Raw genomic sequence first — 14,823 nt, 5'->3', positions numbered from 1 at the left:
TCTGTTCTCACTGCGGCAGGTCTGGTCATGAAAAACGAGATTGTTGGCAGATTATTGGGTTCCTGGAGTGGTGGCCTGATCGTAACAACAGTGGAGGCTGTGGTCGTGGTAGAGGTGGTCGCAATGCTGGCTTGGGTGGTTCAGGTCATGGACGTGCACAAGCAACTGCTGCACACGCTACAACTGCACATGCTACAAGCTCTAATACATCATCAATCCCAGGGTTAACGTCCGATCAGTGGGAGATCCTCACCAAATGATTCAAGAAAAGTCTGGTAGCAACAGTTCAGATAAGTTGTCTGGTAAAAAAGCACTTGGTGATGTTATTCTTGATACAGGTGCCTCGCACCATATGACAGGGAACCTGTCGCTGTTAACAAACGTCAAGAACGTTCCTCCTTGCTCTGTCGGGTTCGCGGATGGTAGCAAAACCTTGGCTACGAGTGTTGGAGTGTTTCCACTGTCCGACACAGTCTTGTTGGATAATGTGTTATATGTCCCTGCATTAAACTGCACATTGATATCCGTATCTAAGTTACTAAAACAGACAAATTGTCTTGCAACATTTACAGATACGATTTGTGTTTTACTGGACCGTTTTTCGAGGACTTTGATTGGAGCCGGTGAAGAGCGTGATGGGGTCTACTATTTTACGGATGTCGTCTCAGCCAAGAGTCATAAAGCAGTTGGAGGTTCAGATCAAGCTTTGTGGCATCAACGCTTAGGACACCCGTCGTTTTCAGTGCTTTCAGATTTGTCTTTTTCTGCTTCTAAAGTAGATGGTTCTCGTCCTTGTGACGTTTGTTATAGAGACAAGCAAACACGTGAAGTGTTCTATGATAGTATGAATAAAACAAAGGATTGTTTTTTTCTCTTATTCGTGTTGATGTTTGGGGTCCCTATCGGGTTCCTTCCTCTTGTGGCGCAATCTATTTTTTGACCATTGTAGATGATTTTTCTAGAGCAGTCTGGACGTTCCTCTTGCTAGCGAAATATGAGGTGAAACAAGTCTTGTTACAGTTCTTCGCATACACAGAAAAACAATTCAACAAGTCTGTTAAGATGGTGCGTAGCGACAATGGTACGGAGTTCATGGTCATGTCGTCGTATTTCCGAGAAAATGGCATAGTCCATCAGACCAGTTGTGTAGCTACACCACAACAAAATGGGAGAGTTGAAAGAAAGCGTAGACATATTCTTAACGTGGCACGCACAATTATGTTTCAAGCAAGCATGCCTATCAAGTTCTGGGGTGAAGCCGTGTTAACTGCTGCTTACTTAATAAATCAAACTCCATCCTCCATTCACAAGGGAAAGTCACCGTATGAGATACTCCATGGCGTGACACCAGACTACAAGCAACTGCGGGTTTTCGGCTCAGAATGTCATGTTCATAGAGCATCACGCGATAAGGATAAGTTTGGTGCCCGTAGTCGCGCGTGTGTGTTTGTCGGCTTTCCGTTTGGGAAGAAAGGTTGGAAGGTCTACGATATAGAGAAGAATGAGTTTTTGGTTTCTCGAGATGTTGTCTTCAGAGAGGATACCTTCCCTTTTGCGGCAAAGACAATTGGGTCTCAAGAATCAGTCTCACAGTTAGAAGAGTTTGATGAAGATTGGTTAATAACACCAGTCGACAGGGGGAGTAATCAGGCTACAGGTGATATCGATGAACATGCCCCTCCTGTCTTAGAAGAAGTTTCCGCTGCAGAAGTTTTGGCACCTCAAGAACCCAGTGCCACGCCTGAGGTGTTGCCTCAAGAGAATCTTGGAAGAGGTTGTAGAGAAAAGAAGCAGTCAGTTCGTCTCAAAGATTTTGTTGCGTACAATGCAGCTCCAGTAGACCCCGACACCCATCACACGCTCTATGTCTGCTCTCATCAGTCCTCGATGCCAGCCCTCCCAGGTACATCACTTTATCCGCTAAGTGACTTTGTGTCTGATGATCAGTTCTCTCCAGGTCATAAAGCATACTTGACTGCACTTACTACTGCTTCTGAACCTAAAAACTACAAAGAGGCAGTCGTGCAAAAAGTGTTTCGGGATTCGATGATCACTGAGGTTGAGGCTCTTGAAGATCAGCATACTTGGGACATCACTGATCTTCCACCTGATAAAACCGCTCTTGGTAGTCAATGGGTCTACAAAATAAAATATAATGCAGATGGTACTATCCTCAGATACAAGTCACGTGTGGTCGTGCAAGGTAATAAGCAAGTGGAGGGTGAAGACTACTCGGAGACGTTTGCTCCTGTGGTTAAAATGAACACGGTTCGTACACTGCTTCGTCTTGTAGCTGCAAAACAGTGGGAAGTCTATCAAATAGATGTCAACAATGCATTTTTACATGGAGATCTCGAAGAAGAAGTGTACATGAAGCTACCGCCTGGGTTTCGTCATAAGTTTCCAGGAAAGGTGTGTCGATTGCGCAAGTCGCTATATGGACTCAAACAAGCGCCTCACTATTGGTTTAAGAAGCTGTCTGATGCTCTCTTAAGGTTCGGTTTAGTTCAGTCATATGAGGATTACTCCTTGTTCTCCTACACTCGTGGAAACATAGAGTTGCGTGTGCTTATTTACGTAGATGATCTTCTCATCTGTGGGAGTGACGCTTACATGCTGCAGAAGTTCAAAGATTATTTAAGTCGTTGTTTCTCCATGAAAGATCTAGGAAAGTTAAAGTACTTTCTCGGTATTGAAGTTTGTCGAGGATCAGAAGGTATTTTTTATTACAAAGAAAATACACTTTAGATATTCTCGCAGAGACTGGAAATCTTGGATGTCGACCTGCTGCAACACCTATTGAGCAGAATCATGGTCTGTCCACAGTTGTTAGTCCACTTCTTGAGGATCCAAAGAGATACCGCAGGTTACTTGGTCGCTTAATCTACCTTCTCAACATGCGACCAGAACTCTGTTATTCAGTACACATCTTATCTCAGTACATGAAAACTCCCAAAATAGCTCATTGGGATGCGGCGCTGCGTCTGGTTAGGTATCTAAAAGGTTCCCCAGGTCAGGGTGTTTTACTTAAGTCGGATACTGATCTTACTCTCACAATATATTGTGACGCTGATTGGTCGTCTTGTCCTCTCACACGCCGGTCATTGAGTTCGTTTGTTGTCATGCTTGGAGGGTCTCCGGTTTCGTGGAAAACGAAAAAGCAGAAAACAGTATCTCATTCGTCTGCTGAAGCAGAATATCGTGCTATAGCTGCTGCGTTGCGTGAGACAAAGTGGTTTCGAAGGTTACTAAAAGAACTAGGCATCGATCAAAGTGCTCCGACTAGGTTCTTCTGTGATAGCAAAGCTGCAATACACATTGCTGCGAATCATGTTTTTCATGAACGTACGAAGCATTCGAAAATGACTGTCATTCGGTTCGTGATGCAGTCAAGGATCGCACTATTGTTACTGAGCATATTCACACTAATGATCAGATTGAAGATATCTTAACCAAATCGCTAGGCCGAGTTCGATTTCAGAAACTACTGTCCAAGTTAGGTGTTCAGGATCTTCACACTCCAACTTGAGGGGGAGTATTGGCCATATATATTATGTTATATTTCCTAATGTATAAAGGAAATGTTCATCGTATCTTAGGTTTAGCCGACCTAAGGGTTTTGTATATATACGTTTGTATGGCAAAAATTAATAGACGAGTCAATTTGATATCAAATCTTCAATAAGCTCGAAATGAGGTCTGTCAAACTCCAAATCTTTCCACTTAGCTGTAAGCTCGAAATGAGGACTCTGAAACTCCACGCTCACAATCTCAAATATCGTTGTGTTTGGAGTTGCAGACACAATGTGTGTCAGTCCCGCCCCGTGAGCTCCTATGATCACTGACGCGTCTTGGATGGCTCGGACTTGATCTTTCATCGACATGTGCGCAAACAATCCATTCACAAGGTTAATCCCTTATTTCGTCAGACCAGTGGAGCCAGACGCGACCCAATGGTGCAACGACTCGAACACCTCTTCCTCGTTTATAAGCAGAGGCTGGACTTTACCGTCGTGACGAGGGTGTGCTAAGTAATCTTCACGGCGGACAAAGAGAACATTGTGAAGAGGAGAGGATGATGATGAAGTTTCCGATGAGCGGTGTCTGTTGACAGTAAATCCGAAAGCTGATCTGATCATTTCTCCAAACTCTGAGAGTCTTGCGGTTTTTTTAACGTTGGGGTTTTGCCAAAGACTGAGCTGATGATTCTCCTTTGCAGTAAATCTCTTCGGACAAGCCTTTGACAAGAGCGGTTTCGTATCCCAATGGTGAAAGAACCGCGTGACGGAAACAAACCGGTTTACTGAAGTTCTTAGCGTATCTGATCCCGGAGAACAAAGCTGTCCATGTTTCTTCTTAGCGTCTGCATTAAAGGGTAAGCTACAAGTTCAACGATGGTTTTGCGTAAATGAAACTGAATATGAACAAGACGAAGAGCATACCGTGCAATGTCCATCAATGAAAACAACGTGTGGCCGGTTAGGTAAACCGGTGACTCTAGAGGAAACGCTTAAGCGTTGTACCAATCTGTCACGGTATGGAACATATTGGCATACTCGAATCTCGTGACGAGCAGAGTTGGTTCCTCCACCCACTGGAGCCAAGCAAACCAAACATTAATCAACAAGATCATTACATATATGTTTCAAGATCAAAAGCACGAACCTCCTCACAAACGAAATCTTCAGTGCCAACAATGCGAATCGAAGCTACCAAATCCCTCATTGTATGTGTATCGATACCACCTTCTTGAACATACTCATTCAGCATCTCCTCTCATTCACCAGCCGCCGCCAACGCGGCGGTTTCTCTTCTTGAATGAAACATCTTCCGCCACCTCAAACGCGCCTTCTTGAAACTCCGCCTCCTCGTTCCTCCCCATGACTTCCTCTAGCTTCTCACCTCCTCTCGACATCGCGATCCGATCGGAGACCATCCAGTGGTGGATCTAGGCACATTTGTAGTCGGGGGCACAGATACTAAAAACTTTTGCATAATCTTCTCTAAATTAAGAATAGTAACCAAATAAACTTTAACTATTAAAGAAAAAATAAAAAAGAGTAGGGGGCACATGACCCCATACCCATGCAACTGTGTCCGCCCCTGCGACCATCCTCAGATTCCTCCCCTCGCATATCGAGCTCTGTAGCGTCTCGCTGTAGGAGCATCGAAACCAGCTTCCTTCTTTAGAAATTCTCGGTTTGAGGAAGTCAACTCTCCGGGTGAATCCGTTCCCGAAGTAGCCTTCGCAGGAGCGAGCGGGGAGATTCTTCTGCGGCGGCGTCCAGGGGAGGTAAGAAGGTAAGATCGGCCACGGCTTCGGAGTCGCTGAGTGGTTGTTGACGGAGACGTGAAATCGCAATGGGAGATTTGGATTTGGCTCCGGAGACGACGATGAGGAGTGGAAAGCGAAGTAGATGCAGAGGAAGAGGAAGAGAGAGTTGAGAAGTAGAGCATGTAGAGGATTATCTTCAGATTAAGTGGAATCCTCTTACTCATCTCTCTCTCTCTCCTTGGCTTCGCTTGATTTGCCGATTGAGTTTTTTAAATTCTCTTCAGGAGATAGAACTGGACTTTCTATTTTTAGATTTACATTGCTTTCTCTCACTCGATCCTGAAAGGAAAAAAAAACATACGCCGGTAGAAGATTCAGTAGAGATCTTTGCCGGATGTTTCACCGGAAAGATCTTCAAGGTGGAGGAAGAAGACGTGAAGACGAATCGGAATTTTTTGCAAAGGTTCTCCTTCTCTCTTTTCCTCTGATGAGTGACTGATCTATTTTATTGAACCGAACCGAAATCAAGTTAAACCGGAAGTAAACCAAACGTTCGCGAAACGTTTCCTTGTCTTTTTGTTAAACGCGTTCAGTTACTTTTTTTAATTCCTGTCTCTTTGTCGAAATAACGCATTTCCTACAAATCGCCGACTCAAAAAAATCTGCAGGTTCTCTATTGTCTCGGTAAGCCTTGCTTAATCTTGTATTACTTCCTCTCTATTCGTTAATTATTTTCTGAAAAATTGTTATCAAGTAAGAATTTTTTTTTTTGAATTTATTTAAAGTTGTATACAAACTATACATGTTTAAAGTTCAAAAAAAAAAAAAACTATACATGTTCAAAGAGAAAAGAAAGTATTGTTGACAAATAAAATTGCTTTACTTGTTTACCGTGTTTATTTTTGTACATAATTTGTTGGTTTTTCCACTCTGTAATGGAATTAAGTGACATAATTATTAACGTAGAAATTCTTCTCTGATTCAAAGTAATATGACTATTTTTAGATTTAAAAAAAAAAAATTATTTTGTTCTTCTTCCAAATATCGATCCTCTGAATCTAATCTTTTCATGAAATGTATTTTTATTTGTTTGAAGTGTAATTTTCTTGTTCGATTGAGAAAAGAATTGATTGTAGTTTTCCTGTGTTTGTGTTTATAGACCGTCCTTCAATCCTTAATTTCTTGTTTCTATGTGTTTTTGTTGTTTAACTTTATTGATACGACTTAAAATGCGTGTACTGTATTAATCTCAGAAAGAAAAAAAACGAAAAGGAAAGTAGATACAGATCCTTCCTTTTATTTTTCTGAACCCTGAACGAGAAATTTAATGTGTTTTATTTTTATCCTTTTTAATCTGTAGATTATTTGGTGATAATCTTTTTTTTTTTTTTTTTTTTTGTTAACTTTATTGACGAAAACTCAAGGAATTTTGTTTCGCTTGCGCTCTAAGTTTCCAGATTCTCAGAACGTAACAGTTTTGACTCTTTTCTCGCTTCTCGATGTAGGTATATCAATAACACATCTCCTCGAGAAGAAGAAGACTTAACATACAAAAAGAAAAAATGGATCGCTTCAACAGAAGATATCTTCTGTTTCTATTGATCCTTCTTTTAGATTCTCCAATAACATGCCACAGCTGGGGATGGTTCTCTTCTTCCTCTTCTTCTGGAGAAAACACAAACCCTTCTTCCTCGCGGTCTATCAAATCCAACGCCGAATTCTCCCTAGAAGTTTTCAGTGACAAGAAGGCGGTTCAAGTCCTTGAAGACGCTAAAAACAAGCTTGCAGGTCCAAACAGCTGCTGGCAAAACGCATATGGTTACCTCCTGAGTGGTTGCAAGGGCATGGTTGCCACTGAAGAACAGAGGAAGAGGTTTGCTTGGCATCTAAGCGATTGCTTCCAAAAAGAATCAGGAAGACCTGATTTTCCCACTTGTAATGATAAACAAACAATGATGAGTTGTCTCAAGAAGCTGGATGATCATGAGCATAAGATCTATCTCGAGTTCATGCTTGAGACCAACACCATCTGCCAACAACTGCAGTAAGTGTTTTAGGTTTGTCTTTTTTTTCTGAATTGTGTAATGGATTCTGAATTTCTTTTTTTTTTTTGTGTGGCAGGAGCCATGCACTCAAGAATGAGATAGAGAGGCTTGTGAATGATTTGAAGAGATCAGCTCAAAACACAGAAGAGAAACTTGATATCCTAGAGAGCAAATCAGATGACATACTGCAGAGCACTAGCAAGATTCATGAATCTGTTGGGTCAATAGATGTTGTGGTTAATAACGTGGCGCACAAGACAAACACGATAGGAACTCAAATGAGTGGTTTGTCACAACAAACCAAAGATATCTATCAAGAACAGAAGAGCATTACTGAGTCACAGTTAGCGTTAAAGGAAGGCCAAGAGAAGATGGGAGAAGCGATGAAAGCTGGAATGGAGACGTTTAACGACTCTGTCACTGACGTCAAGGACGGTGTGGATAGGTTGAAGAACGACACAAAGCAGATCGGTGGGAAGATAAATGTACTCGGAGAAAAGATGACGGAGAAGATGACTGCGTTGGAGAATCAAACTAGTATCATCGGAACTATGACTAACAGTACTTTAGATAATCAGCAGAAGCTTTTGGAAGGACAATCTGTGGCTATTGATAGTATACAGTCTCTCAACCAGTTTCAAAGTGAAGCATTGCAAGAGAGTAGGAGTACACTGCAACGTTTTGCGGAGTTTAGCCAGGAGCAACAGGAAGATCTTGCGAAGAGGCAAGAACAGCTTCAACAGGTTCATGATCACCTGTTTGAGAATTCTAAATCAATGTTGGCAGCACAGGAAGCGTTTGAGGCTAAACAGGCGAGCATGTTTGTTGCTTTGGATAAGCTGTTTGCTTTGCACAATGCGATGCTTTTGGAGTCAAGGGTGATCAAAGCTTTCTTTATCTACTTCTTGTCTATCTTTGTCATCTACATGTTTACGAGTACAAAACAAACTTATACCATAAGGCCGAGGCTTTACATTGGTAAGCATCATAATGCTCCATCTCTCTTTCTCATTACCATAGTTATGAATATAATATTTTCTCATCTTGATGATGCAGGTTTGTGCGTTACCTTAGGATTAGAAGTGGCAAGTTTGCGTTACGTGAATGATGAAGAACGCAGAGCATGGGTTATAAACGTTCTCAGATCTTTATTCGCGGTTCTTGCTTCAGCTCAGCTTCTTCATGCTGCTTTTACTTACAGGTAAAATGATCAAACATGCTCATTTTTTGAAACAAACCAAAAAACAAAGTTTTATACTCTTTTGACTGGAAAATACAGGGACTATGAAGTACTAAACCACAACATTCTCTTGAGATTAGTTGATAAGGTTAGCAGCATGCAGAGCAAAAGAGATCTATTGTGGGATGAAGATACGGATAGCGAGGTTGACTGGAATTCTTGGATTGATACAGATATAACTGATGATGATGATGACAGTCTTGGGGATCCTGATTACAGAATCCCAGAACAGTTCAAGGACAATGTGGGATTCACTTCATCAATGACAAAAAGATTATACAATCTCCGTCCACGCTAAATCAGACAATGTAATGTCTACGGAGACTTCACCTTGTCCAAAAAAAGACAAATACTCGTAGCTACTGGATCAAGACTGTAATGGACTGCTATTAAATAATCTTTTTGTAACAAACGCTGAGACACAATACGAGTAGTCTTGCTCCAATAGCTTCTACATGATGATGTTTGGATGCAATAGAATCATTTAATACACTTTTTTTTTTGGCATTTAATCTAGTAAGTACATATTTATCATCAAATGAATTGGACTTGAAAACATAATTTTGATCGGAGGATGCAGTTGCAGTAGCCAATAGTGATTGATGTATCAGGCGTGTTTGAAGAGCTTCATGGTTAGCCAATGAAAGTAGACAGCAACCGGGAGAGAGTCAAGGGTACCAAGAAGCAGTAGTACCTATCATTGCTCCATTGCACACAAGAGTTTTAATGTATTAAAGAAGATAGAATCTCATTAATACTACAAAGCACACAAGAGTTTTAAAGAACATTAAAGTGAATAATGTTACAACAGCAAATTACAATGATACAAATGAATGTTTAGTATGAACAAACAAAAAACCCCAAACAGAAACTCACCAATGCAGAGAATCCTAATTAACTATTAGGACACAAGTCAATTGACCAGGCCAATGTGATCACAGAAGTAGAAGAGAGGCTAGAACCATGGCGAATGCAGACAGAAGAAGAGATAGAGCGACTCGGGGTTGCCCATTAGGAGCTTTTTCATCGGTTGATAATGGTCCAGGGCTGCTCGTAGGGGCTTTGGCTATGACCGGAGGTAGAGGTGGTTCAGTGACATCAGCATCCGTGAAAACCGGGTTTGGTGCTTCCGCTGGAGGTAACGAAGTAGGACTCATAATAGATAAGAGACCAGCTGGCTGAACCGGGCTCATGTAAGGAGGCAGGTCTTTCCGTGTCAAGCACCTGTTCCCTGAGACAGAACATGACAAACACAATCAAGATTCAAAAAACAAAACATAAAACTTTTCAGACACTCTTTTTTTTTTTTTTTTCACTTTACTTTTGTATCTTGCGGCTGTTAAAGGGAACTCGGTGATGGTTCCATTGATACCAGCTCCAGTAACATGCGAGTTTATCTCCACCGTTGCATCTGACAAGAAATCCCACGGCTGAGACACAAACTCGTTGCGGAACAGTTCAACGTAAACAGGAAGCTGGAACCTCTGTAGCCTCTCCACCAGATTGGTTTGTCCAGTGGTGAAGCTTTGGCTGACTGGGAAGACAGAGTTTTTTCTGACCACGACGGCGTCAGCGAACTTCTTTATGTCTTCGATTGCAGAGTCGAGGATGTCTCGGATTGTTTCTTCCACTTGGTATACCGTCTCGTACCGGCTCTGTTTCTTGAAGTCTACCAAAACCGAGCTGTTTGTTGACTGAATCATAACCTTTTTGGTTGTTGTTGTCGCGTTGCTGTAACCAGCTTTGGTGAGCGTATCGAGAATGGCTTTAACAACGTCGAGACCTTGCTTCTCTCTCAGGTATGCTGCATTCTGAATGAAACCAAAACATAGTGGTTATGGCAACATCAGTTAGGGTCCCAAAGATAACACGCGGGACAACTGCTGAACAATTGTAATAGATATATGTAGAAATTTTTGCTACTATTAACTGGTGCGGTTTATAAAGATTAGGAGCCTTTGTTTAAGACTTTTAAGTGATAGTAGAAACTTACTTCAACGCTGATCAAAACACCAGCAAGAGAGGTGGAGTTTTTCGCCAAGTTCAAGAAATCAGAAAGTGAAACAAGCTTCCCGGAACTTCTCTCCTTGGGGTTCCTAAACAAGTTGAAGTCCCTGTTGTATGGATTTGTAATCGCAGCTGCAAAACATATGAAGGAACAAATAAGAGAGCTTCTTTATCTCAAGCACAACAACACCTAGTGTAATTAAAATGCTGAAAAAAGGAAGAGAAGACTTAGAAAAACTTACGTCTCAAGGTCTGAATCTCAGACCATGTCAGACTAAAGCTGTATAATCCACCAAGAGGAGCGATCTCAGGAACAGTTGATGAACGGTTTCTGAAAGGGCTTTGGACAATGTTCGTGCTCTCCCCAAGATCAGCTGAGTTTAAGCAAAACGGGATCCCGTCCAACGACATTTGAACAGAACAATCGATGATGTCAGCACCATCTTTGATAGCCTTTGAATAGGCCAAGTCGGTGCACCCAGGGTAGTCTCCACTTGCTCCATTTTTGGATATTACAAGAAAATCCACTGTGACATGAACAACCATATAGAAGATTAAACTTTTATTACCATTAGTTACTTTGACATGTAGCCACTAGAACATACCTTGTGTTGAAGCATTACTTCCAAGATGGGAGAAGCAGTCTGAAGAATAAGAAAAATTCAAATGAAAAAAAAATGATTTCACTTTGTGAATGATATAGAAGAATGTCATTTACTTACCAACAGCTGAAGATGCGGTTAGTGGAAAATCAGATAAGAAGCCATCCACAGAGAAGTCTCCATTGTCCATGAAGGATAAGTACTCAGCCAATGGATCAAAACTGTAGTTGTACGCCATGTCCAAATCATTTGCAAACCCTGACGCGTATACTTCTAATCCTGCTTTGTGAGCATCTTGAACAAACGATGTGTGGGGACTCAAGTACTGGTCTTCGAGCGGCCATATGTAAGACTTTGGAACAAGAACGCCTGAGGCAAACGTCTTGATGAAAGTTAGGTTTCCCAAGAGAGTTCCATAGGTTTGATTAGTTGACACCTCAACATCGTCTTTCTCTAGGAACCGGAACACAAACTTTGGCCCGGCTTTACCGAAACGGCCACCGATGCTCTGTAGGAAAGTAACCTCAGGGGAAGAGAGATAGTTAATAGTCACAGTTTTGGGGAGTGATAGCAGAAACTTGCTTATGCTCAGGTTATGCTGCCCATAGAACGCGTCGTGCTGGATAAAAAGAGCAGCTGTGTTAAGAGTGAGCTGAGATCTATCACTACAAAACAAAAGGAAACAAACTTACTAGACATAAGAATTTACCTGAACATTTAACCAAAAGCTCTTGGGTTTCAACTCCATAGCGATATCTTGTACTGTTGAAATAGCGTATTGGTTGTTATCGAATGCATCAGATCGTGATAATATTCCTCGGATCACTGCACAGTTTGGAAGAATATTTGTAAATAAAAATACAACCAAATAGGATATAACAACAACATCAAAGCCACTTTATTCCAATCCTTAACACAAAGCTTTATCCCAATTCTTACGTGACGTCCAAGCAATGCAATAAGAAGTATGATTATGGTGTTAACTACATAACATTGTTAGTTGATACATATGTGTTATATCAACCACCATACCCTTTGTGTAATTAATGATACATTAGTATTGTTTAGATGTGTGACCATAGCCTATATTTGGTATAGCTGACAATCATTTTTCCAAAATTCAAAATATACATATTGGGATCAAAACAAATTTAACCATGAAGCATAGTATAAACCAACAATCAACATAAGACATTGCTAAAACTAGAATCATTAATACTGTCAAGATGTGTACAGCCTATATTTGGTATATCTGACAATCAATTTTCCAAAAATCAAAATATACATATTGGGATCAGAAAAAAAAAATTAACCATGAAACATATATAAACCAACAATTAACATAAGACATTGCTAAAACTAGAATCATTAATATTGTCTAGATGTGTGATCATAGCCTATATTTGGTATAGCTGACACTCAATTTTCCAAAATCAAAACATACATAGAATTGGTGTCAGAAATTTTTTTAACCATGAAACATATATAAACCAACAATCAACATAAGACATTGCCAAAATTAGAATCATTAATATTGTCTAGATGTGTGACCATGGCCTATATTTGGAATAGCTGACAATCAATTTTCCAAAATCAAAATATACATACAATTGGTATCAGAAAAAACTTAACCATCAAACATATATAAACTAACAATCAACATAGACATATCTAGAACTAGAATCCAACAAGAGTCCGGTCTCCAATGTATTAGAATGGACACCCTAACTTTTCCTCCTAGTGACAGAGATATATAGCAGCAAAAAGACAAAAACAAAAAACAAAAAAAAAAACAAAGATGTCTGAAAGTGACATTGAACTTACAGAAAACAGGTTTGAGATCCTTCAAAGTGAAATCAATGGTGAACCAATCTTGAGTAGGGACACCATTAACCAGGTAAGAGTTTTTCCGTTTAGAGTAAGCATCTTGGATACTAGAAGCATTCATCATTTTTACATCGGGAAAGCAAATCCCAACTCCATCTTTGGTAAGCTGCACATCACACCAGAGAACAGCATCGGAGACACTTGTCTGAGATACGATACTGTAAGCATCAACGCTTGAATCTGGCAATAACCCAGAAAACCCGCCACGTGCTATGATAAGAGGAGCAGATCCTACAGACACACCAAAAAGAGGTAATCAAGAAATGGATCAAACTTAGAAAGAAAAGTCTGTCAAACTGGATCGAGAGTAGGAGTAACTAGTTTCACTTAGTTTGCTTCTGTTTCTTTTTTTCTCAAATTTACAGTGGAGATGAAGAGATAGAGGAGTTCACCAGTGAGTGTCTGCCATGGAGATTTAGATCTTTGAGCAAGGAGTTGAGTAGGTAGCAACTGGATCAAGATGAGAGCAGAGAGTAGAAACTTGGAAGCTCGTGACCCAAACATTGATGGTTTGTCTCGCATGTATGTTGTCATCTGTGAACCTGAGTTATCCAGGCGGCGACTTCACCAACTTCGTTCTTCTCGGAGAATGGAACGAGATTTGCTTTGCTGTGAGGAAGAAGAGAGAGAGAGAGAGAGAGAGAGAGAGAAGTAAAAGAGCTTTTTGGGGTTTGTGGGATTCTTCTACTAATTTATACGATAGTTATTTATTAAAAATGGGTAAACAAAAAGACTTTCCAACTTTTCGTTTTCTTATATGTTTTTGACACTTTCCACTTCAAAAGGAAAAAAATAAAACATCAACTAAAAATAAGTTTTTTTTTTCAAAACTAAAAATAAGTTTAAAATGTCTATTTAGCTGGCAACCAAATTTTAGTTTTATTAAACACGAAAAATGTATCTTATTATCATGACCATTGGCCTCTATTATTATTACAACAAAAAATCTCTGTTTATATTGCATAAATTAATATATTTCAAACAGAATAATCAATGTTGGGCGTAAAACGATCAATACCCACTGACAATCAAAATATTAAAAGCTGTTAAAAAATTTAAAGAAATTATATCCTCTTTAGTTTATTTTCACAAAAAAATAGATAAAAAAATGACCAAATTTTTTTTATTAAAGGGTAAATACGTATATATACTTTTAGGGTTACCTTTTAGAGTTACCTAATCTAAAACTTAAAGTTTACAGCTAAGAGGTTGGATTTTGGGATAGATTCAAAATTTTAAAAATAAAAAATTAAAATTAAAATTTTCAAAATAAAAAAATCTATTTTGGTCATTTTATTTTTTGAACGCTATTTTTGTGACAAAAACTTAAAAATTTATTTCAAAAGATTGAATTTTATGTTATTATTTTGTAAAAAGAAATCTTTTTTTTATTCAAAAATATATATTTAAGTTCATGAATTATTATATATTTTCTATGTTTTGTAAAAATGCCATTTTGACATATTTCATGTAGATTAAGAGAATTATAAAATATATTTTTTTAATATATAATTAATTAATTAAATTATTTAATAAAAATGATTAATCACTTAAAAAGAGAAATTTCCTATAATAGTTTTTTTTTAAGTTTTTGTCATAAAAATAGTCATCAATGAAGAAAATGACCAAAATAAATTTTATTAAAAGATAAAAATGTATTTTTACCCTATGGTTAAGTAATATAGACTTAGGGTTTAGAGTTTAAGTTGGTTTGGGATAAGGTTTCAAATTTTAAAACACAAAAAATAAATATTAAAAATTTCAAAG

At 39.2% G+C, this 14,823-nt stretch overlaps 2 protein-coding genes and 1 pseudogene across 2 annotated transcripts; 1 reads left to right on the top strand and 2 right to left on the bottom strand.

The window, feature by feature from the left end:
• Positions 1-3,569: 3,569 nt before the first annotated feature.
• Positions 3,570-4,984, bottom strand: LOC106416683 (annotated as a pseudogene).
• Positions 4,985-5,887: 903 nt separating this feature from the next.
• LOC106418458 (protein GAMETE EXPRESSED 1) lies at positions 5,888-9,067 on the top strand. Its single transcript, XM_013859176.3, has 5 exons — positions 5,888-5,959; positions 6,781-7,319; positions 7,397-8,298; positions 8,377-8,521; positions 8,600-9,067. Exons 2-5 carry the CDS (start codon positions 6,838-6,840, stop codon positions 8,856-8,858), a joined length of 1,788 nt encoding a protein of 595 aa, XP_013714630.1. The 5' UTR covers positions 5,888-5,959; positions 6,781-6,837; the 3' UTR covers positions 8,859-9,067.
• Positions 9,068-9,268: 201 nt separating this feature from the next.
• On the bottom strand, positions 9,269-13,731 carry LOC106418457 (glycerophosphodiester phosphodiesterase GDPDL4-like). Its single transcript, XM_048768644.1, has 9 exons — positions 13,449-13,731; positions 12,994-13,287; positions 11,879-11,994; positions 11,290-11,788; positions 11,173-11,211; positions 10,810-11,094; positions 10,554-10,699; positions 9,882-10,371; positions 9,269-9,791 (listed from the first exon to the last, which is right to left on the bottom strand). The coding sequence occupies exons 1-9, from the start codon at positions 13,588-13,590 to the stop codon at positions 9,496-9,498; spliced, it is 2,307 nt and encodes a 768-aa protein (XP_048624601.1). The 5' UTR covers positions 13,591-13,731; the 3' UTR covers positions 9,269-9,495.
• Between the last annotated feature and the right edge of the window lie 1,092 nt (positions 13,732-14,823).

This window comes from Brassica napus, chromosome C9 (assembly GCF_020379485.1).
Source record: "Brassica napus cultivar Da-Ae chromosome C9, Da-Ae, whole genome shotgun sequence".
Lineage (NCBI taxonomy): Eukaryota > Viridiplantae > Streptophyta > Magnoliopsida > Brassicales > Brassicaceae > Brassica > Brassica napus.
This window is presented reverse-complemented; position numbering and strand designations above follow the sequence as displayed.